This window comes from Fusarium poae, chromosome 2, assembly GCF_019609905.1.
Source record: "Fusarium poae strain DAOMC 252244 chromosome 2, whole genome shotgun sequence".
In the NCBI taxonomy this organism is placed as follows: Eukaryota; Fungi; Ascomycota; class Sordariomycetes; order Hypocreales; family Nectriaceae; genus Fusarium; species Fusarium poae.
The window spans coordinates 268884-292051 of record NC_058400.1 but is presented as its reverse complement, the minus strand read 5'-3'; the positions used below and the strand labels follow the sequence as shown (position 1 = coordinate 292051).

The 23168-nt window shown below is 49.3% G+C and overlaps 9 protein-coding genes across 9 annotated transcripts; 2 read left to right on the top strand and 7 right to left on the bottom strand.

Annotated features, from left to right (window-relative positions):
• Positions 1 to 2662: 2662 nt before the first annotated feature.
• FPOAC1_004016 (uncharacterized protein) lies at positions 2663 to 3574 on the bottom strand (the record flags this gene model as incomplete). The annotated part of the gene is made up of 1 exon (XM_044848571.1): positions 2663 to 3574. One exon carries the CDS (start codon positions 3572 to 3574, stop codon positions 2663 to 2665), a length of 912 nt encoding a protein of 303 aa, XP_044707281.1.
• A 2989-nt stretch (positions 3575 to 6563) lies between these two features.
• FPOAC1_004015 (uncharacterized protein) lies at positions 6564 to 7538 on the bottom strand (the record flags this gene model as incomplete). The annotated part of the gene is made up of 1 exon (XM_044848570.1): positions 6564 to 7538. One exon carries the CDS (start codon positions 7536 to 7538, stop codon positions 6564 to 6566), a length of 975 nt encoding a protein of 324 aa, XP_044707280.1.
• Positions 7539 to 7708: 170 nt separating this feature from the next.
• FPOAC1_004014 (uncharacterized protein) lies at positions 7709 to 8449 on the bottom strand (the record flags this gene model as incomplete). Its single annotated transcript, XM_044848569.1, has 1 exon — positions 7709 to 8449. The coding sequence occupies one exon, from the start codon at positions 8447 to 8449 to the stop codon at positions 7709 to 7711; it is 741 nt and encodes a 246-aa protein (XP_044707279.1).
• A 2945-nt stretch (positions 8450 to 11394) lies between these two features.
• Positions 11395 to 12738, top strand: FPOAC1_004013 (uncharacterized protein; the record flags this gene model as incomplete). The annotated part of the gene is made up of 1 exon (XM_044848568.1): positions 11395 to 12738. The coding sequence occupies one exon, from the start codon at positions 11395 to 11397 to the stop codon at positions 12736 to 12738; it is 1344 nt and encodes a 447-aa protein (XP_044707278.1).
• Positions 12739 to 12843: 105 nt separating this feature from the next.
• Positions 12844 to 14124, bottom strand: FPOAC1_004012 (uncharacterized protein; the record flags this gene model as incomplete). The annotated part of the gene is made up of 1 exon (XM_044848567.1): positions 12844 to 14124. The coding sequence occupies one exon, from the start codon at positions 14122 to 14124 to the stop codon at positions 12844 to 12846; it is 1281 nt and encodes a 426-aa protein (XP_044707277.1).
• Positions 14125 to 14997: 873 nt separating this feature from the next.
• FPOAC1_004011 (uncharacterized protein) lies at positions 14998 to 15757 on the bottom strand (the record flags this gene model as incomplete). The annotated part of the gene is made up of 3 exons (XM_044848566.1): positions 14998 to 15020; positions 15346 to 15633; positions 15694 to 15757. 3 exons carry the CDS (start codon positions 15755 to 15757, stop codon positions 14998 to 15000), a joined length of 375 nt encoding a protein of 124 aa, XP_044707276.1.
• A 953-nt stretch (positions 15758 to 16710) lies between these two features.
• FPOAC1_004010 (uncharacterized protein) lies at positions 16711 to 17605 on the bottom strand (the record flags this gene model as incomplete). The annotated part of the gene is made up of 2 exons (XM_044848565.1): positions 16711 to 17075; positions 17128 to 17605. The coding sequence occupies 2 exons, from the start codon at positions 17603 to 17605 to the stop codon at positions 16711 to 16713; spliced, it is 843 nt and encodes a 280-aa protein (XP_044707275.1).
• A 74-nt stretch (positions 17606 to 17679) lies between these two features.
• On the bottom strand, positions 17680 to 19071 carry FPOAC1_004009 (uncharacterized protein; the record flags this gene model as incomplete). The annotated part of the gene is made up of 3 exons (XM_044848564.1): positions 17680 to 17769; positions 17828 to 17899; positions 17935 to 19071. 3 exons carry the CDS (start codon positions 19069 to 19071, stop codon positions 17680 to 17682), a joined length of 1299 nt encoding a protein of 432 aa, XP_044707274.1.
• A 202-nt stretch (positions 19072 to 19273) lies between these two features.
• FPOAC1_004008 (uncharacterized protein) lies at positions 19274 to 21612 on the top strand (the record flags this gene model as incomplete). Its single annotated transcript, XM_044848563.1, has 2 exons — positions 19274 to 20962; positions 21025 to 21612. The coding sequence occupies 2 exons, from the start codon at positions 19274 to 19276 to the stop codon at positions 21610 to 21612; spliced, it is 2277 nt and encodes a 758-aa protein (XP_044707273.1).
• Positions 21613 to 23168: the final 1556 nt, after the last annotated feature.

Here is a 23168-nt window from a genome sequence, read left to right as displayed (position 1 = left end):
ACTAGTGTATAACGCGAGCCGTAACGAGAATGACGATCCTCCCGACTGCCTTAGATTGGCTCGCCACCTGGTAAAAACAGACCGTCACCTCGCCTCGGCACTTGCGTTAGCCCACGAAAGGGACCTTGCCTGGGCCGAACAAAGACGTCAAATGCAAGAAGGCAGAGCGACTTTTTCACAGCCAGTCACAAGCCCTGTCCAGGTCTCATTGCTTCCGAACGTGTCTGCTCCGGGCGAAGAGCAGTGCGAGCAGCACGACTTGTCCGATGCCAGCTCGAGGTACAACGCCGTTGAAGCAATCCCAAACCCACCAATCCCGGGTGATCCAGCTCCGTCGGTTGATGCCATTTTTGCTAGGGTTAACAGTTTTGCGAAAACCCGTGGCTTTAGTATTATCAAGGCTCATAGTATGATTCGACCTGGACAGCGAAGTCGATATGTCCTCCAATGCGATCGGTACGGGGCTCCGCGGCCGGGAAGGGATGCTGGCATTCGGAAACGAAAATCTCGAAAGACGGGGTGCCTATGGAAGATTATTGCCGAGGCCCTGCCAGAGAACGGTTTCCAGTGGACTCTGCAGCACTTCCCAGATGCGGAACACCACCACCACAATCACAACCCCAGTACCGATGCCGCCGCTCACCCAGTTCATCGACGACTTACCAGCCCTGTGAAGGCGACCATCCAGTCTTCCAGTCGACGGGTTGCCATTCGTGCACGAGATATTGGTGGCATAGTCCGAGATCACTTTTCAGATTCGGTTTACACCAAGAGAGATATCTACAATGCCAGAACTCGGATTAGCAGAGAGAATCTGGGTGGCTACAGCTCTGCGGCTGCATTGATCAAGTTGTTCGACGGCAAGGAGATCCCTTACGTTGCCGAGTGGGCTAAGGACGAACCCGACCGCCTGGTGGGGTTGGTTTGGACGTTCCCCTACTATATCCAGATGTGGAGGCGTTTCCCCGAGGTCATCAGTTTCGACAACACGTGCAACACGAACCGCTTCAAGTTGCCACTCTTCCAAGTTACGGGACAGACCTGCTTGGGTACTGTCTTCAACGCCGCATTCGGGTTGATCGACAACGAGAGGCTTGAAGGGTCCCAGTTCCTTACAAACGGTGTACGCACGCTCCTCGACCGATACAGCACCCGGACCCCCGACGTTGTCATTACCGACTTTGACGACCAGATGAAGAAGGCACTGGGGGTTGAGTTTCAAGACGCCCAGTAGCAGCTTTGCATCCACCATATCAACTCCAATGTAATACTGCAGTCCAAACGGAAGTGGGTGCACACCACGAGGGATAGCAGGACTGGCGAAGAGAGCAGTTCGGATGAGCTCGACGCTGCCCTCAGCCAGCGTGATCGACAGGCAGTACAGGCATCCGGAAGGCAAGAAGAGCCAATCACCCACGATAACTTGTCTCGGCTGATAACCCACGATTACCACAGAGTGCTTATGCTATGGAGGCTGGTGGTGTTTACCGAGACGGAAGAGGATCATGAGAAGGCCTGGGAGTGCCTCTGTACGCAATTCGGTGACCAGAAAGCAATCCTTGCGTATCTATATGGTACGTACATGCCTGTGAGGGCGCAGTGGGTCCGTTGTTTTATCCGGAAGTACCGCAACTTCGGCATTCGAGTGACCTCCGGTACAGAGGCTAGCAACAACAATATCAAGAGCTATCTCCTGAACGGCATGAGTCATTTGTATCGGCTTGTCGAGGCAATCCAAGGTATGCTGGAAGACTAGGAAAGGGAGTTTCGTCAAGCTTGTGTATAGGACGAGGTGTTAACGGCGCGAGAACACGTTGGTGTTAGATTTTTACCAACTACACCACACGCCACCAAAATGGGAATCCCCACTTAGAGCAATGCATGAGTGGTTTTTTATATCTGACAGTTGGGTGCGGCTCAGAGTATCTGGGCGAGCTCCCTAGGATGGTATCTCAGAAGGCACTTTCTTTAATTACCAGGGAGCACCGCAAGGCATTGAAAGGCATTCCCGCCGCGGCAAATCCGCGGCCGGATGCCATAGTATCGTGCAACGACGATTGCACTGTGCGCTTTCTGCTGCTGTCTTTGCTTCCGATCTCGCCATCCGGAGCGCGTCGTGTACGGTGCTGACATCTGGGATGTTGTTGATTTTGTTAACAAGGGACAGTGCGCCCATAGCCATAGTCCTAGCCAGATCGTAGGAAGCGGGTTGGACTTTCGCGCGTTCGATATACAGGAGGGTGTCCTTGAGGTATCTGCTGAGTTGCGTGGCATGCTCGCGGAATCAGACATCCCAACAAGCAGTACTGATTGATAAGGCCCTTACAGATAACTGATTGATTGATTACCATGCTACTGATACTGATTGATTAGCTTATCATGTACGTCGTAGGTTTTTTTACTTTTCGCGGCTTGTTGTAATTAGGCCTATAATTGCCGTCTTGGGTCCTATGTCGGCCTTGTCTACATCCTTCCCATTTTGGAGAGGCGTGGTCTATGCCGAGAATGGCGCAGTTCTGTTGTGCAAATAAGGATAACTACCAAATTCGATTCTATATATCGCTTGATGATGTTACAAACAATGGTCTATTTCTATAAGCCGTCTACAGCCTTCCCTCTGTCTTATTTACTAGCCCTGATTTTCTAGCAGCAAATCGTCTAACTAAGAGAGGTCCATGGCAACAAGGGGTCGCGCCGCCTCATCCTGTGCCGCTTGTTCTGCACGTCTCTGCTCCGCGTTCAAAAGGTTTACGCCCTCTTCGGCAGCCTTGGTCATGGCTTCAAGCTTATTGAGTGCCCCTGACACGACTCCCACGACACGATCTCCAACATTGACCGTGCAGAGGTACTCTTTAATAGACCCGTCAACCGGAGTATAGTCATAGACAATTTTCTGGTCGGCTGCTAGTTTTCCGAGTTCTTCTTTCGGGTGTTGAACATGAACATCCTCGCGGAGAATTCGGTCGAGATACGGTAAGATGCCGAACTTGTGAAGGAAGGCTGCGCATGTTTCGATGTTTCCTGAATCAACCCAAATAGCACCCAGAATGGCCTCAAAAAGATCAGAGTAGAATTTCTTGGGATGAAGACGTGCGAGCAGTGTCCAGGGGTAGTGTGTACCATTGGTCCTAGCCGCATTGATTTCATCTCGAAGACTTTCAAATCGGGCCTGTGTCTCATTCATCACTCTGCCCATCTCTGGAGAGCCGTGGCGCATGAATTTCCAGATTGGCAGTGAGACTTCGGTAGACACCGGTTCTCCATCCTTAAATTCAATTTCAGGCCGTCGCAATCCATGTTGCATGTTTGTAAAAGCAAGAAACTCGGCGTTGGCCATGGCGGTCTTGATCATGTGCAAGCGTCCATTGGATACTGGTGGGTCGAATCGGAACATCCGTGTTACGATAATATAGTCAAGAACCGCATCCCCAAGAAACTCGAGTTGTTCATAAGATCGCTGCTGCCCATCAGCTACATAAGACCCGTGAGTCATAGCCTCAACGAGTAGAGACTTCTTCTTAAATGTATACCCGATTAGCTCTTCTAAAGGCTCCATCGCGGGTGGTAACTGCATATCGCTGGGTGCTGCTCGGAATAGTATGTCTCCAGGGTTCGGATCAATTCAACGAGCATCAACCATCAATCAACGGGCGTCAGAGATGTTTCAATATCTATCAATCAATTTCATTACTCGCCAAGACATATCAATTCAACGAGATGGCATCAACGTTGATGAAGTTGATGTTTGTTGACGGCGGACTGCAGGGTAGGTGGGCGGACCGAGGCAAGATATTTCGCGCGCAACGAGACGCGTCGTTGACGCGTTCGCCAACAGCAACCACCTGACGAAATGCAGAGCTCGGCCACCATTGCTCCATCATCCACACCGTCAACGCCTTTGCGAAGCAAATCAGCCTCCCCTCATCCCCACGCTCATGATGCCAACTTTACAGGTTCTGACCCCCTGGACCTTACTGACGAGGATCATGATTTCGTCTTCGAACGATTCAAAGGCTACACCCTCAGTGAACCCAGGTCATCTACAAGACAATGGGTATGGAAGTTCGGCTTCGATATCTCAAAGGCGGGCAACAGTGCCACATGGGTCTGCGGCTTTTGCGTTAAGAAGCGAGACCTTCGACCCTCACACTACGACGCTCGAAACCTCAGCAACGTTGAGCTACATCTCTCGAGCTTCCACAACGTGCGCAACGCGAGCGCGAAGCGAACCGTACCGAATACTCTGAAACGTCCACATGACATGGCGGATCAGATGTCGGTCGTTTCGTTCTTTGGCCTCGACGTCAACGACGCGAATCAGCAAGCTATGGCGAATCGACTGGTTGCCTCTTTCAACAAGGAGGAGTTCCAACGCAAGATGGTCAAGTGGATGGTCAGCGCCAACCTGCCCTTCCGCACCGCGCAACATCCCTTTCTTCGCGAAGTCCTCGAGTATCTCAGCCCTTCGGTCGGCATCCAACGCGCGCACATCAGCGACAAGAGCGTGCGGGCGATTGCGTTTCGCGAATACGAGAAAAACAAGGGGCTGGTAGCCAAGACGCTTCAGGAGAGCCCTGGTCAAGTTCATCTTGCTTTTGATGGCTGGACTTCAACAAACGGCCTCTCACTCTATGGTGTCAGTGCCGTATATCGCGACCGACAGGCACAACCCCACAAAATTGTGCTTGGTCTGCCTGAAATGGATGGCAGGCATACTGAGAAGAATATCGCCGCTGCGGTTCTCGAAGTCATCAGCCCCTACGATATCGAGAAGAAGATCGGATATTTCACTGTCGACAATGCATCGAACAACGATACGGCTTTGGCGGAAATCGGGGATGCCCTGGGCTTTCATTGGCCAGAGCGCAGAGTTCGCTGCCTGGGTCATGTTATAAATTTGGTTGTAAAGGCCCTTCTTTTCGGCCAAGATTATGAGTCTTTCGAGCGGGATGTTAACGATGGCCTGCTTACTGTGCAGCGCGAACACGAGCAGTGGAGGAAGAGAGGACCCATTGGGAAGCTTCACAACTTCTGTCAAGAAGTCAATCGGTCAGACCTATGGACGAGGAAGCTTATCTCGGCCCAGGAGCACCGCATTCGAGAGGCAGCAGAAGACTCTGGGTTCAAAGCCCATAAACCAGTTAAGGTTGTCACCGACAATGCCACCCGATGGCTTTCGCAATTCTACATGATGCAACGCGCGCTTCGACTAAAGCCTTTTTACGATACCTTCATATTCGAGGCTAGGGCACATTTCGACTCTGAGAACCGAACAAGATGCGGCAACTTGAGGAAGGGCGTCAGAGAACCCTACTTTCTCCAGGAAGGCAGTAGGCTGGAAGAGAGTGATTGGGAGGCAATACAAGCTCTCCATGACATCCTTCTCAATTTTGAGCTTGTCATCAAATCCCTGCAGGGCGACTCCCAGTCTCGCGAGAAACAGCGAAGCCTTGGCGAGGAAGCCATTGACCAGATTCATGGCGCAAGTTGGGAAATCCTTGATGCATATGAGTTTCTCCTCGACGGCCTCGAGACTGCGAAGGGCATCGTGGCAGGTCTTCCTGAAGGTGATCATTTGGTCGTGAACGTCAACAATGCGTGGAAGAAGCTCGATTCCTACTACGCGAAGGTGGGTGAATCACCATTGATCTACGCTGCCGCGGTTCTGAATCCTGGGAAACGTTGGGACGCTTTCGACGGGTGGTACGAAGATCACCCCAACTGGATCGACGCAGCGAGGCAACAGGTGTACCGCCTATGGCGTGAACAGTACAAAGATTTGCCGATTGACGCTGAAGACGTCCTCGAGCCGCCTAGGAAAGCCCTTCGTCTTTCGACCAACAAATTCACAAACTTCAAAAAGCAAAGGCGAGACGTCAGCGGGCAAACGTCAGCCTCCTTGTCACCATGTGCGTCGCCAGCGGCAACTGAGCCGGATGAGTTTGAACTATGGGAGCATGATCACGCTGCAGGCGATAAGCATGTGGAGGACCCGCGTCTTTACTGGCACAAGAGAAGGCAAAAATACCCTCGGCTATCACGCATGGCTCTAGATCTACACACTGTACTTCCCATGAGTGCTGAGGTCGAGCGTCTGTTTAGCGTCACCGGTCACATGGTGGTTCCTCTGCGCAACCGACTGCATGCCGATACTCTTTCACTCTGTCAGACCATCCGGAGCTGGTACCACGCTGGTGTGATCCAGGATCTTGATCCAATGTTGAAGTGGACGGGCAACATGATACCAGATGTCGAAGAATCTGAGGATTAACAGCTAGAGGCTTGGCTTGTCAGCAAATATGGGTGCAACACCTATCAACGGATACCAACATCTATCAATCAATGTCGTTTGTTTATCAACTTCTATCAATCAACCCACCTGTCATTACGTAATCATCTATTATCTATCAACGAGGTGTTATATTGATGCTCGTTGAATTGATCCGAACCCTGTCCACAATGTTACATGTGATGCATTGCTAACCACTATAAAACAGAACTAAATCGGACATGTTGAATGACCGTGCCCTCCTCGCTCAGCCACTTAAGTAGTGACATGGACTTCATATGATTTCCTTTACATCATTCTTGTCATTAAAGTTCAACACACCCTGACAAACCCATCCAACCCCAATTCTTTCCAATGGTGTCGTCTCTCCAATAAGAAGGAAGATATAATACTTCTTGTCACTGTCCTCTTCATCCTCGGTATCCTCTTCATCCTCGGTATCCTCTTCATCCTCGGTATCCTCTTCATCCTCGGTATCCTCTTCATCCTCGGTATCCTCTTCATCCTCGGTATCCTCTTCATCCTCGGTATCCTCTTTATCCTCACTCCAAGAGGGCTTGTAGCATGTTCTTCCTAGTAACGCGCACCGCATCCCTTCGGGTATTCTTTTTGTTGTTTTATCAAACCGCAGTTCTCCTACTACTCCGTCGTTGTTGGGATGACCGTGGTGGCGCACCGTGTCCTCCTGTCCAGATTTGTGACTTCGTAGCTTTTGGTGTCGATTCACCGCCTTGCGTAAAAGGCGATATGGTCCATGTCGTCCCTCTTGTTTCGGTTCCACAGCTTCGAGTTCAAGCTTAACCACCCGACAGGTGAGGAGGATGCGAGAAGAATCGGCCGTTGTCTTTGAAGAATCGGCCGTTGTCTTTGAAGAATCGGCCGTTGTCTTTGAAGAATCGGCCGTTGTCTTTGAAGAATCGGCCGTTGGTTTTGAAAGTGTAACGCTCATATTCCATTCAACATCATCTCCAACTTTCAAGTAATCGATTGATCCATGATATGCCATCCATGACCATGTCTGCGGCTGTGAAATGTTCGTATTTTGGAAGTTAATACGATAATCAGTGTCACAGCCTGAGTCTGAGGGACCCTGGTCGTGACAATCAACAATATTCTTATCTCGATACCATAGGAGACTCCGCTGCAAAAAAGGCGGTTGATCAAAGATGCCGTTTTCAACTTGGCAATGCCCTATGGCCTCTGCCAGCGCGCTAGCTAGTGACTTAACTGCGATGGGTTTATCTGTCATCTCCGTAAGGCATGAATTGGAGTATTTCTTGAACAATAACTGGAAAAGTTCAATGCTCGCCGTTACTGCACGCCGCCTAAGCGACATCGGAAATTCTGGGTCACTCCAGAAAGATTTTTGACCACTTAAACAATTAGTCAATGCCAAATATAGATCCGCCTCATATAGACCTACTTTTGCATATAGCCCTCTGATCGTAGCGCTGCACAAGTCATGCCTCCTCCGCACTCCCAAAATGGCTGTTGCTCCGTGAAGTGAATGATCCGTCGTGATAGTGCACGTTCCTGCAGGACCCATGCCCGGGTGTTCAAAATTCCGTTCTCCACGAAGCGTTCAAAGTATGTACCGAATGAGTCCAAATCGCGGGATGAGAGTGGACCTGCGGGTATGGTCATTGACTCTCGGAGAAATCCTTGTTGTGAATCTTTCGAGGAAGTAGCGGCGATGGTGCAGTAAGCGTTCTTGAAAACCTCATGCATAGTTTCCGATTCTCGTTTCCAATCTTCTTTATCCTTTTGATTGATGCAAAGCGAGTCGATCCAGATATATTCTTTACCAATTGAGCGAGTCAACTCAATTGCATCCCTGAATGTTTTCGGCAAATCTTCCAGGCAAAATGTCTCCTCATTACCACCTTCGAATTGACATTTACTCCTATCCTCCATTGGCAGGTCGCCCCAGCAATGCGAAAGAGCAACATAGTCGACGTCCGATGTTAGATTGTCCACAGGTTTTTTGACAACTTTCACATCACCTTTCACATCACCGTCGCTGACACTGTGTAAATCAACCAGACGGGTTGGCAAAGGGTGATAGTCAGCCGGGCGGCATTTGCCATCTGATCCACAAAGTCCGTCATCGCAAATTCGGAGCCACTCTCTGATTAAGGTTTCTTGATCCTTTCGTGACATGACGGGGAAAGAAGAGTAGCTTACACGTTCCTTGAGGGATGAGTTACCCGAGAACGACCACCAGTCTGTAGCAAACTAGGATAATGGTTAAAATCAGAAAAACGCGCAAATATATAGAGATAGCGGTTAAAGAGAAGGGCTAGCGTTCACGCCGAGCCTCGGGTGAAGCCAGTACTTACTCGCTATTTCCGCAAAAGGATACAGTATCAGCAATCAAACCAGCAATATCTCAGACGAAGCCAGTACTTACCTCCTATTTCCACAGAAACATCCAGCATTAGCAATCATACCAGCAATACCTCAGATGAAGCCAGTACTTACCTTCTATTTCCACAGAAACATCCAGCATCAGCAATCAAACCAGCAATATCTCAGATGAAGCCAGTACTTACCGCCTATTTCCACAGAAACATCCAGCATCAGCAATCATACCAGCAATATCTCAGATGAAGCCAGTACTTACAAGCTATTTCCGCAAAAGGATACAGTATCAGCAATCATACCAGCAATATCTCAGATGAAGCCAGTACTTACAAGCTATTTCCACAGAAACATCCAGCATCAGCAATCATACCAGCAATATCTCAGGTGAAGCCAGTACTTACAAGCTATTTCCACAGAAACATCCAGCATCAGCAATCATACCAGCAATATCTCAGATGAAGCCAGTACTTACCTTCTATTTCCACAGAAACATCCAGCATTAGCAATTAAACCAGCAATATCTCAGATGAAGCCAGTACTTACAAGCTATTTCCACAGAAAGATCCAGCATCAGCAATCATACCAGCAATATCTCAGATGAAGCCAGTACTTACCTTCTATTTCCACAGAAAGATCCAGCATCAGCAATCAAACCAGCAATATCTCAGATGAAGCCAGTACTTACCCCCTATTTCCACAGAAAGATCCAGCATCAGCAATCATACCAGCAATATCTCAGATGAAGCCAGTACTTACCTCCTATTTCCACAGAAACATCCAGCATCAGCAATTAAACCAGCAATATCTCAGATGAAGCCAGTACTTACTGCCTATTTCCACAGAAACATCCAGCATCAGCAATCATACCAGCAATATCTCAGATGAAGCCAGTACTTACCTCCTATTTCCACAGAAACATCCAGCATCAGCAATCATACCAGCAATATCTCAGGTGAAGCCAGTACTTACCCACTATTTCCACAGAAACATCCAGCATTAGCAATCATACCAGCAATATCTCAGATGAAGCCAGTACTTACCTCCTATTTCCACAGAAACATCCAGCATCAGCAATCATGCCAGCAATATTCTAAGTCAAGCCAGTACTTACAAGCTATTTCCACAGAAAGATCCAGCATTAGCAATCATACCGGCAATATTTTAAGTCAAGCCAGTACTTACCTCCTAAATCATGTCAATTAGTGATGCATCACGATGGTATCAACCTAACTATCTTACATTCGTGTAAATATCTTGGTCTTTCTCCAATGCCATAGTCGAATCCTGTCAGGCTTTTCACATTATACTGATCGGAGCGAAGCGTTGTTTCCCCAGCGGTTTTGGGTGACGTCGTGGTTTTAGTGTTTAGGCATTTGTCCACAGCAAGCTAACTGCTGCGAGCTGACGTTACTAGCGCACCTCGGAGAATGCACATTTGCCACGCCAAAAAGATTCTCCCCACCTTTGACCCCAAGACCCGTCGTCGTCAAGGCCTTTGTAGTCTCGCTGCAATCTCGTAAACCCACCCTACCCACAACTCATGAGACATGTAAGGCGACAGATATGATTCGCAATGCTTGCAAGAAAACGCTTCTTACGGGCCAGGATATGGAGATGTGATATCAGTGCCGTCATTACAATTACGTAACAGCTAAAAACCTGTCGTAGCAGACGTAAGTATTATGGGCACTTCCGTTTCACATTGCCGATACAGGAGGGAGCAGCTTTCAAAATCCCGACAGAAACAAATCGGTGCCATTTAGACAGACAGAGCCGTCAATCGGTTCGTTAGGCTTTGCCATGCGTCGAGTTCAACGCTTGGCCGTCTGCGAATTGACGCCAACGTCTTGCTGAAGTCAGCAGGCCAACCCTTCCATCCATCCCCGAAAAGTGGATCACTGCCTTCGGGATACTGCTCGAAGAAAGCCCGGCTACACCGCCAAAGTATGTGTCATGAAAGCTGCATGCAGATGGTGCTGAGTCGCCCTTGGAGGACGATCATGGTGGAGTCTGCGCTAATTGCATCGTCACTGACTTCCGGCTCTAGCGTCGCGTAAGCCCGAGAACTAGCCTCGCAAGCTAAGCTGACCTTAGGCCTAGCTTCTAGCTTTCGCTTCTCCCCTATCTCTTTTTCCTTTCCTTTTTATTTTTTTTGTTGTTGCCAGTTCTTCTTTTTGGTTTGTGCCTTCCCTCTCTCTGCCTTCTTTTTGTCATATCCCTGTTGACGTTGACCTCTGAGCTTTGTCATCTGCGTACCCACCCTCACGCATTATTGATGCATCCAGTACACATGGTGTGCTTCGCTGTAATGTCATGTGAGCTAACGACAAAGCTAAAACTGACTAGCGGCCAATGTGGACATGAAGCGGTCAGACCGAAGCTAGGCACATTCCGTCAGTGTCCAGGACTGCTAATCTCAAGCGATCCGAAATATTTCGGCGGTGCACCTGTCGGCCGGTACTGCACCCTTTCGAATAATTCTTAGCCAGTCTCTTGGGTCACCCCTCGTGCTTGCCGCAAAAAAGAGAAGAAAAAAAGGCTCAATACAGAGAGCCAAGCCAAGCCCAACCTCTCCCCACCGCCGGGGTGTCGGGACGAAAGAAAACGTCAGCATGCTTTGTGGGGTTGATAAAGGTAAGGCGAGGGGTTCCCTTCATGCACAAGCGTGAACTATCGTTACTTTCTTCCTCCTGTCATACCAAGAATAAGCAGGTCCACAGCAAAAGTAAAAATCGAATGCTATGGAGTGTTCCGGCTTAATCTTCGGGGTACGCCCAATCGACGCGAAATTGTTCTTTAACGTTAGCGATGATGATCTCCTCCGTCAGGTTCACGATGAATTTCCTCAAGAACTCGATCGTCTCAAGCGTGCCTACTCCATCGGAGAGATGGATTCTGTTCACCCACCAACCCCATCTCCATCTCAGATCATATACGGAGCTCAGTACAACGAGGTCAACCGTACTCTCGTCAGTGTCCTTTCTCTGAGATGGATTTACCATAACTATTACGAGATCTTCACAGGAACTCAACCCGATCAGATAAAACTGACGCGCTCGACTTTCGACTGGATACGACAAACCTTTATGAATAAACTTGAAGATCCGGCGGATCTTTATGCACTGCTGGCATATATCGTGATTAACGACCTTGGCAAAGATGCTTGTCTCGTATCCGACTATTACTCAAAAACAGGCGAAGATGTCTCGACCTTGAACCACGACATAATTATGCTCAAAGCTGTTGAAACTGGTCTCGTCCCCCTCATTGATCGTCTTCCACGACGTCACAAGGATATGATCATGCGTGGCATACGGCTCGGTGCGGGGTTCAACCCTGGCCAGCTGGCACAGGCAGAAAACGCACCTGCGTCCCTATCTAGCCTGCTACAGATGCAAGGTCACGACGACGATTTCCAATTCCACTTCATGCAGCAGCTGTTGGATATCGCCGGCGCCGCTGGCCACGATGACTGGACATGTGCCAGAAAGCTCATCCAGCCAATTGCCCAGGCGTACCGAAATGTCTACGAAGTGGCAGTTGGGGTCATACTTGGCAATCGAAGCTTGCGTGATGCCTACGACGTGATTCTGACCAGGCGGGGCGAATCACTCCACAAGGAGGGTTTCAAATCGCTCAATGTGCAACATCCGGAGGACCGGGCACTGTTGAGATTACTATGCATGGGTGGAGTTGCTGATCTAGAAATGGCAGAGCTGTACTTGTCGGTATGGGAGGCTCTCGACGATGGCGCGCATGCCTCCCTTGTTCGCACCCTGAACATAGACGGGTCATTTGTTGAGCCTGCTGTTCAGCCAACATATATGCCGGCCATGCTTGCGCAGGGGATTGGTAAAACAGGTTCAGCATCACGGCATGACAAGGAGCAGCGGTTATATCATATGTTGCGATATTTGTCGCGAGTTATGGTGCTGGAAGAGGAGCAGCACAGCCATGCTGAAGTTATTGAGCGAAGTGTTTTATGGGTGGTGAAGGATGTTGTTCAGAGCCGCGCGTTTCAAAAAGACCCTGCCATACTGGAAAGGACAGAGGTTCCAAAAAGTGCAGTCGCGATTCCAATATGATAGCAACAGTATGTTTTATGATAATTCAATACTCTCTTCGGCACCACGCATGGCTCCTTGAATTTTAACACGATACCTACACCTACTCCAAGAAAATCGATCAATCTAGGGTTGGATGCAAATCGGCAAAATCTCGCCACGACCGTCGGGGCTTTGGCACTTCTCATCGAAATCTTTCCACCAATCCTCATTCTGGAAGCGGGGTACAAGGTTCCAGTTTTCCATGAGGACCAATTCGCTCTCAGATAGGCCCATCCAAACAAAAAGATTTTGACGACGTCTTGGCCTTTTTGAGCCTTGATCAGAACCATTTTCGCGTTGCGCTTCCACGTCAGAATGTAATCCGGGCGGAGGATTTTCCTCGTTCGCCGAACTTCTGGTGTAATCACCACTCTCTGAGGAGTTGTTCTCGTTGTCCCTTTGAAACCAGCCGTCGTTGTGGTCAGGGTATTCCGAGCAGATGGCAGTCAGTGCTGGAGAAATGGAACACCGTGTTTTTATATTCTCCTGAAATTCTGAAGAGTGTTTTTGCTTTCCCGTTGCATCTATTATAGATGTTCGCAGTCGCCGGTCATCGCAGCCAAATTTGAAAACGGTGAGGACAGTTGATAGCACGATCAGAACAACAGTGCATATCTGTGTCAGCAACGAAGCCATGCCAAGACTGATGATTTGAACCCCAAAGGCTACCCAGCCTATCCAACGTGAACACTCGTAAGCAATGGGATGGGGGACTTGTGGGGTTTGCGTGAAGATACGCCCCACAAGAACACGCGGGATTTTCATTGTGATGACCTTGGAATCATCCGTGACCACGATAACTTTCGCAAGTTGGCCCTTGTTTTTAGGCTCCTCCTCCTTGAACCTTTCCTGGATAGCTCTGTCGATGCCGGCCTGATTCTCTCTTACAAGCACAACTCGCACGGCGACCGATGCAAGCATGGCGAAGACGTTTACGAAGCCCCACCAATCTGCTGACAGCACGGTGAGTGCCACCATGATTCCATTACAAGGTACACTCACCGCCAGTGCTGTCCAGGGTGATGCCGTCGACCCTCCCAGGTCTCGAGCCTCCCACTGAATCCTATGGTGAATTTGATGGAATTCCTGCGCTTTCAGCCACCGAGAAAACCAGCCAGCGAGCTCTGTAGTCATCACACCCTCCGTAAGGTTGTAGAGAACAAAATTAGGCTGCTTCTTGGTAAAATGGTTGCCTGCAAGCACAAAGGCACCGAGCAGCGGAAGGAACTCGACATAACGGCTCGAGACGAGACGGCCAACACTAATATTGACCTCGTCTACCCCAAGGATAGTTATCAATCCCAGGGCATCAATTTGCAGTTGAGTTGACTCGGCCCAGGAAAGGGCTCCTTTCCAAGGATACATGGCGTGACTCGAATGAATACACTCGGAGGGGGTTAAGATTTTGACGTGTTTAGAAATTGCACTAGAACACAATGTAATGGCCGCCCTCGATCAGAAATAGATAATTTCGAAAATTAAATAGAGTGATAGTGGTCACGGCTCCGCAAACTGACTTGCGCCAAGAGAGGTATCTAGTTGTAGTGGCCTGGCTGTGCAACGGCCTAGGACGAGTAAATTCTCATGAGAGTACCTAACTGGTATTTTTGTACAAGCCCAATTATGCGCGGGCAGGGGTATATCTTTCGTCGGATATCCAATAGTTGAAATAAGGTGATCAACCGGGGCAGCTGAAGTCTGACCGGTTGACATGGCGCAGATGCTACTTGGCAATCTACTGGACTCACAAGCTGCGTCTGGTTGGCTACAGGAGTTCTTTTCAGCTGGTGAGGGCTCACCGCACGCAAATATGGCAACGGCTCAAAAGAATTGTTCGAAAGGGTCAGCAATCCAGTACCGGCCGCCAAATATTTCGGATCGTTTGAAATAAGCAATCCTGGACAGTGACGGAACGTGCCTAGCTTCGGTCTAACTTGGATGATCTGTATCCACATTGGCCGCTAGTCACTTTTAGCTTTGTCGTTAGCTCACATGATATTACAGCGAAGCACACCATGTGTACTGGATGCATCAATAATGCGTGAAGGTGGGTACGCATATGACAAAGCTCAGAGGTCAACGTCAACAGGGATATGACAAAAAGAAGGCAGAGAGAGGGAAGGCACAAGCCAAAAAGAAGAACTGGCAACAACAAAAAAATAAAAAGGAAAGGAAAAAGAGATAGGGGAGAAGCGAAAGCCAGAAGCTAGGAGGCCTAGGTCAGCTTAGCTTGCGAGGCTAGTTCTCGGGCTTAGGCGACGCTAGAGCCGGGAGTCAGTAAGGATGCAATTAGCGCAGACTCCACCATGAGTCCATGATCGTCCTCAAGGGCGATACACTCAGTAAAAAGACGGTGAGCTTTATGGATCGCAACTACTCTAGTAGTCTCTTTTCTGGCCCCTAACAGGAGCTTGGAGCGATGGCTGGTTCGGCAGTTAATCGTCGTAGAGGCGTTGCAGATGGCATGGCTACGCAACACAAGCAGCTTCGCCAACTCATCCGAGCATCGCAAATGTGTTGATGGAGTACTGGAAGAGGAGCTTGGCCCCATGCATGCCGGGGCTCCGCAACTTTCATGACACATACTTTGGCGCTTTAACCGGGCTTTCGTCGAGCAATATCCCGAAGGGGTGGCCCAAGATGCGAACCAGGACGATGTGCTGAGCTGGTTTGCTGATTCCAGCGAGAAGTTAGCGTCATTCGCAGCCGGCCAAGCGTTGAATTCGACGCATGGCAAAGCATAACGAACCGATTGGCGTTTCTGCCTGTCTAAATGGCATCGATTTGTTTCTGTCGGGATTTTGAAAGCTGCTCCCTCCTGTATCGGCAATGTGAAACGGAAGTGCCCATAATACTTACGGCTGACACGACGGGCTTTTAGCTGTTACGTAACTGTAATGATGGCACTGATACTACTTCTCCATGTCGCCTTACATGTCTCCGACGGGGTCTTGGGGTCAACGGTAGCGAGAAGCTTCTTGACGTGGCAAATGTGCATTCTCCGAGGTGCGCTAGTGCCGCCCTAATAGGCAGGGTAGGGAATCAATCCATCCACGTCATTATCCGGCTTTGTGGATTAACTGAGGGATTTCCTAATTGGACAATTCAGGAACCCGCCGCCGACACCTCATCATTTGTCGGTGCCCAAGTAGAAGGCTGGCGGACTTCGGTATGCCCCTCGTTGTTGGTCGGGTCAAGAGGTAAGTCTGCCATCTCGGTTCACCGACCGTATGAATCGAGTAAAAGAGGAGACATTTGGGTTCAGGCATTATAACGCGTCGCGACGTGTCGCAACGCGTCCGATGTTTTGCATGGTTAGATCTGTTAGTGTTTGCGCAGAGGTATAGCAAATATTAACGAAATATATCAGGGTACTCATCCCCATGACTAGCGTCCACGCTGGGGTTGAAGGTCAGCTTGGCAGCGGACAAATAGAGTCATTGATCGATTTGCAGTAGTAGTAGTGTTTCTTATGCCTGGGAGTATGGATCTTAGAGGGCCTGTGGCTACGCTAAATTGTTTAAAATAGCATCGGTTGTCAAGGTTGTAGTCATTTAAGCGGCTATGTCGGGTTAGAATGGAATGAACTTATTCCGCCCGGGAGGATGCATAGCGAGGAAGTGTAAACTTTCATGTTTTACTCGTTGGCTAGCCGGGAGGGGGTGCCAACTAAGCAAGCTTAGTTGGCCACAAAAGTATGAGACAAGGCGAAAAGTGTGAGACATCCCGGAAGATGCCCACTTGGCGTGATTTGCACCAAAATACCATTTTTTTCAATCAAATGACACTCAAATCTTGTCAAAATAGGCTCAAACTGATGAAAAGGCGTAGTTTGAAGCTTCTATTGATTTATTGGCTATTTCAGAGTGGGAGAAATGACTGCGACGGCTCTGGTGATGCTCTGGCAAGGGAAACAGCTTCCCTGCCAAAATGTGCCGTATATCTGTTTTCTTAGCCAATAAGGCTATCTTCTTGTGCCGTTCTTATTCCCCTGATGATATCACGAAGTGACTCATGAAGCTGCGTGTGGTGTTGATAGGGACAAGGAGTTGAGGGAAGTGTAGGTAGTGATGACTCAGAGTCAGGTGCACAGGGCGGCGATGAGGGCATCTCGACTTCGCTGCCGCCGGCGACTTCAATTACAGGAAGAATCTCGTCTTCTTCATCCATTTCCTCGTGCTCGTGTGCTTGTGTGAGGTTGAAAGTGACCGTATCATCACTGTGAGGGAGGCCGGTGAGATCAACGGCGCTGAGGGGCTTCGCGGCATACTGTGCCTTGCGGATAGCTTCACGCACATCATCAGGGAGTTGTGTATCTATCATATAGCCGTCAGTCTCTTCTTTCAGTGCTTGGAGTCATTTGTGAACGCTGTGTATCCATAGATAAATAGTCATATTGCTTCCCTGTGTGCTCCAACCACTGCTTGAACTGCAGCCTCTTTGGTATGCCGTTGACGATAACTTCTTTATTCTCTCGCCACTCATCCTTGAGGCGGTTCATCTCCTTGATGATGACAGATCGTGTGAATCGTATACCCTGCTTATGTTGCTTCTTCTTATCGTCGGCGATAGCCTCCTCTTGTTGATCTCGCAGATCTTGCAGCGATACTGTAGGAATAAGGTCAGAGACAGTCTTTGCGCGGCGGCCTCGCTTTCTCTCGTGATACCGCTTTTCGATGCGAGTTCTTCGATCATCCACGTACTTTTTGATAACATCCTCAAGCACCACAGCTTCATGAACGATGTTGCGAATGTGCCGGAGCCCTGCGAGCGTAGGAGAACTGAGGATATCGTGATATCGCTCGCCGATGGTCTCGGCGGTGCTGGAAGCGGCGTGAAATCGCATATCTGAGGGAAGAAGTGAGAAATGAGCAGGCGTGAAGGTCTTCTTCTTCTTGAGCTGCTTCCTGAGAAGATATTCTATGGCAGGTCGGTCTGTGGGAGGGTAGATGCCCGTTTTTGGAAGCCCGAGATGATGTGAGCGGCAGTGAAGCCTTCATTAAAGATCTCCTGATTTTGGTGAGAAAAGGGGCCTTTTTCGGTGAAGGCTGATTAAGAAGGCACATACCTGAAAAGCTCCTGCAAAGGCACGCCGGCCAAAGGTAAGATTTCCCTTCCGCAACGCCTCACGAAGCTTCTTCTGATGCGCTTCCTTCAGAATTGAAATACGCCTACATCCATTGGCTGGAGTATATGCGTTGAATGAGGCGGAAGAAATGCTACGAGAATATTGAACTTTATCATATATTCTCGTAATTCGAATGAGCCGTGGCCTGTGAAGCCGTCGATAACGAGCAGCCGCCATACAGCCTCATCATCAGGCCTCGCCGCGGGAGGCATATCGTGAGTAACCAAGCGGTTATTTGTATCCTGAAGGTGCTCATTACACCCAAACCACTCTTCAAAATCAAGCTGACGTTTCTGTACAGTAGCAGATTTCTCCCACGAGCATCGGTTGAAGTGCTTCGCCCACTCGAGCGTTATCGCCGCACTTGAGAATGCCGAGTCTGACTGAGCGAAGCGCATATCAGGATCGCCTTCAATGAACGCCCACTCAAGCGTTGGCAACGACTTGAAGATCAGCCAGGGGGGCGTTGTTGCGCCGGCTGCGTTGCCTGAGCCGATGACTGTGCAAGTCTCGCGATCTTGCGGAGAAAATACCTCTGTTGCTGACTTCTTCTTGGTGCGTACAACGAGGCATTCCATCTTATCTCGTAGCATTCCGACTCTAACTCCTGCTTCATCTGCATTCCAGGTCTCTGATGCACCGATATTGTACTTCGTCATCACATCGCTGAGGCGTTGGAACCACTCCTTCGTATCATCAACGCCGCCTTCCTCATATTCGGCACGCGAAGCTTCTCTCGACTTCAATATCGATTTCGCAAGCTCAGGATGATCATCGCGGAAGCGAGAGTACCACATCTTGCTCACAGGTCTCGCATCAGGATCACGGCGGCGCCGCAGAGTAAGTGCTGCATCTTCTATTTCCCACTTGGAGGCAGGCAGGCCTGACTTTTCCATCCAGATGATATAACACACGATAGCTTCTTCTTCCTCATCCGTGAGTTGCCGCGGGCGCCCCATCTTAGGATCGACAACATCCTCATAATCTACGGTATTCGCAGCCTCAAGTCTCTTGACGATGCGGCCGATAGATGCACGAGCAGAGCCGGCATATCGAGCTTCAGCAGCACGAAGAGTCAGTGGCTTCTTTGGGCGGCCGGCAGCATCACGATTGAGACCGCGGCGAAGTCGCTGGCGTGAAAGAACAACGGCCTGAGCAGCTCTCAGATTTGATTGTGAGGGCATAATTTTGATGGACGTGATATATGACTTTTTTACTGATTGATGTCCTAGAAATCATTGGTTTTGGCGGGCAAAAGTCATGATTTTGCGACAGCAGCCTGTGCGGGGTTGTCTCACACTTTTCGCCTTGTCTCATACTTTTGTGGCCAACTAAGCTTGCTTAGTTAGCACCCCCTCCCGGCTAGCCAACGAGTATTACTTAATCATGACTCCTAAGCTTCCATCTGCGCGCAAACGCGGTAGGCCGTCACTGAACCGCGCCTCTTGGCCCTATGAGGCGTATCCTCCCGGGCGGAATGAATTCAATTCAATGAACCGCGCCTCATCATCACCAGATTATCCAACCCAGCGATCGTTACACGCAGCGCAGCGCATTCATCAAGCATGTGGCATGTGGCCAACTGAGTTCTGCAAAGGTTTTGTACCTGAGACTTGGGGTGTTCGACTTATCGAGAGCCTTTCTACGTTGGTGTCTCTGGTAGTGGCTGCTGAGAACGTGGAGCTCGACCAGGTGCGCCATAGATTGAAGGTTTTCGCCACTAGCCATCCGCGCTCAGATCGCCCGCGACTTCGTGAGCTAGATATAGCAAAGGTGCGAAAGTGGCTACGTGGGATGGGTATTGATACTAAACAAACACGGCGATGGAATGGACGTGCGGATGATGAGGATCGGACTGCGGAGAGTGACAGAACCAAGGCAAACTCTGAACCGGTTGATGAGATTATCGCTCTAGGCTTTCGAGAAGATCTCAGCAAATGCGGAGACAAAAATGAAGAAGAGACTGAAGAAGATCCCGACTTGACTGTCGAAGACGAAGAGAGCGCCCCTCATAAACGAAATCTTTGGTCGCGAAGCAGAGACATCGGTGATATTCAGGATGATGAGCCTATGGAGGACACCATAGCGGCCAATCCTAGGTCTGGGCCTGCTATAATCAATGGACAATCCAGGGGCAGTCCTGTCGCCTCCAGCTCCGGCTCCAGCTCCGGCTCCAGCTCCGGCTCCAACGCAGCCGAGTCAAGCGCTTGCCCTCGGCGCGACTTTCAACCACCATCTCGCTTGGCTCATGATACCTCCCAGAGCTCTATTCGCCGTCCAGAGGGACCAGATGAACAAGCGTCCGCGCCTTCTGCTGCTACAACTCCACGGGCTTTTCAAAGCTCGACGCAGCCACGCGAACCACCAAGCTCCCAAACGACGGCGCCTCTCACCTCTGCTTCTCAGAACGCCCAGGGTGCTCAACGATCTGGTGTGCAACCGCTCAAGCAAACAGCGTCATCTGTTCCGGGCCATCCTCAGACTCCCGTGTCTTTTCCTGCGACAACTCCACAGGGCACTACGCGTCCTCCGCAACAACAAGGCAGCCAGGGATCAGCAACCGCGGCTCAGAACTCTGTACAGCTTCGCGCACAATCATCAGCATCTCTACCCACCCCCCAGAGCGCGCGACAGCCTGACCAACAATCAAGTAGCCAGCCATCCATGTCCGGAACGAGTTCTCAAAGCCCCTCGACTCCTCGCGCACAAGCAAGCTCGCAGCCAGCACTGTCTCGTTGTACCGGCACTACTTCTCAGGCCTCCCAGAGCTTTCAGCAGCAACCGAACCACCGACCATCGGCGTCTATCAATGCGACTCCTCAGGCATCTCTACACTCCCACCTAGGAGGCAGTCAACCATCGACACCTCGTCCCATCGCCCCTGCTAGGGCTAACAAGCGCCCTGCTCCGTCATCGCCAGTAAACACATTTACATCCACCAACAACTTCATCAACCGAACAGCGGCGAGCATTTCAGAATCACTCGCAGCCCCTTTAACCAAAAGGCAAAAGACTGCTGACATTCAATGTCCAAGTTCACAGGTGACTGGATCATTGGATTGGAACGCTCTTCTTGTAAGTAACATTTGCAAATCCAGTCAATCCGATGTGGTCATCATAAACTAACATCCCTTCAGCCCACCGGAGACGAATTCAGAGCAAGCTTGAAGGCTGCTTCGGCTGCCTTATTTCCTCATATCAAGAGCTTCGAAGAACTTTTAACATCCATCAATGACGAACACTGCCGACTCACCGCATTTGAGCGCAGCCTCAGACCTACAAAGAACGAGCAAGCAAAGGAACAGGAAAAAGCCCAAGACGCGCTCAAGGATGTCGAGAAATCAATGGCCACCGAGAACAAGTTGCTCAGGGACCTGGAAGATCTCTACAACAAATATCCTGGAGATAACGAACTTCGCACGTTCCTGGATAAACGAAGACGAACGGTTCGCGAACATGAAGAGGTATATACCGCAGTCAAAATCCAACTTGACAAGAGTGCTTCTGGGCTTTTCAAAACCGATAGCAAGATTGCGTTGGCTACCAAGAGGATTGGGCAGCTTGAAGCCGAGAAGGCCGAGGTCATGAAAGAGAAGATGGGGATTGATACGGCGGCGAAACGATTGATGCTTATGTCTCGTTTTATGGAACCCGGCTGGCAAGCTAGACTGGCAATGGTTGAGGAGGCTTTGGGAGAAGAAGTTATGCAGTTTGCATTTTCATAGGGGTTTCATTGTTGTGAGTGGTGGTTGGAGTTGTAATATAGGGATATCAGCTTTACTAAGCGTGACGTTGGTGTGGAGGAGATATCTTTAGCTTATTCGGACAAGCATCGTATTGAAAGAAACCTACCGAGATGACATGGACTTGGTGTCATCGCCCAGAGGCTGAAAGAACTGCATGAAACGGATAAGGGATTGAGTGCTGTTACGCTGAGATTATGTTAGGGTCGTCATGTATTTAAGAGATGGTTCTCGACGAACTGACTCCAGACAATACCTAGTTATGAAAGAAGATACAAGCCACCAGTTCTAACTTCAGGCTGCAAGCAAAATAATAAAGATCACCATCTCCGGTCAACAGACTGTCACTAGAGTCTCGACCTCATTAATAAGTTTTGAGTAACTTGAACTAACGTTCATATCTCAATTATGACTATTCCTTCATCCACCAAACCCAATCAGTTCTCATCATCATCAAAGCCAACCTGTTGAATATTGGAGGGTTCACCCTCAACTTCGGGATTAAAGTCTGAAGTCTTCAGCTTAGATCGTAGGACTTTCACCTTAATATCTGACAGTTCGTCAAGTTGATGGATCGAAATTAAAATCGAATCGACTGGTCGATCAATTTCGAAGCTTGAAGACTGGATTCGAGGCGCTTGTGGATCTTTTATGGTGAATATGCCGACGTCTTTTCAAAGGCGTTTCTGATGGAATGTCGCGAGTTTGATATGGATAGCGCTTCATAATAGGCTGCATGTACATTAAGTGGCAAAACTTGATATAAAGAAAGGATTCGCGGAGAAGCAGGAAGGAAAGCAAACAGGGTAGCCATAAACTGCTACACGTTAACAAGACGGAAGGGCGCACAGACAGACACCTACCCTTTGGGCTTGGAAGTATGGAACAAGTCGTGAGAGGCAGTACTTGAGTGGTAGTAAGCAGAGAATCATTAAAACGTCTATAATTCTGCCCCTGCCTGACCTTACCAAATCCTACTAGTTCCCCCTTAACAATCCTGTTGGCTGAGTCTTTCCAAACACAACCGAAAACCGACAACCTAAACCCATCATTGATCCCTACATACGCAACGGATAGCCTGGGATGGAATTTTGACTGTGAAATATGCTAAAGAAAGTAGGATGCAATACGCAAACGAGCATTAAAATGGCATTGATGCATATCAGCAGATTCCTCACGCTTTGGCCTACCCTTACGCCTTATTTATGCATCTTCTACTGTCGTCGATTTTGGACGCATTTTGATTGTCATTTTTTGGCCAGCATCGAGATTTGACAGAGACGTTTACGGCCATTCTAGCCCTGTCCCTACTTACATAGCGGATCTTCAAATCTCATTATACATCTTCTTTTATGCTCCAACCTCCCACATATCTTCATTATGTATTAGGCACTCGCTTCCTAAATATCAGAGATCTATCATAATTGCTCGCCATGGATAAATGCCGACGCCGCCGGCCACCCTAGATCGACACAGCGCATTCTGGCTTTGAAAACTGGCCCAACACAGAGCCTGATTCCTGTTCGTTTCTTAAGCTG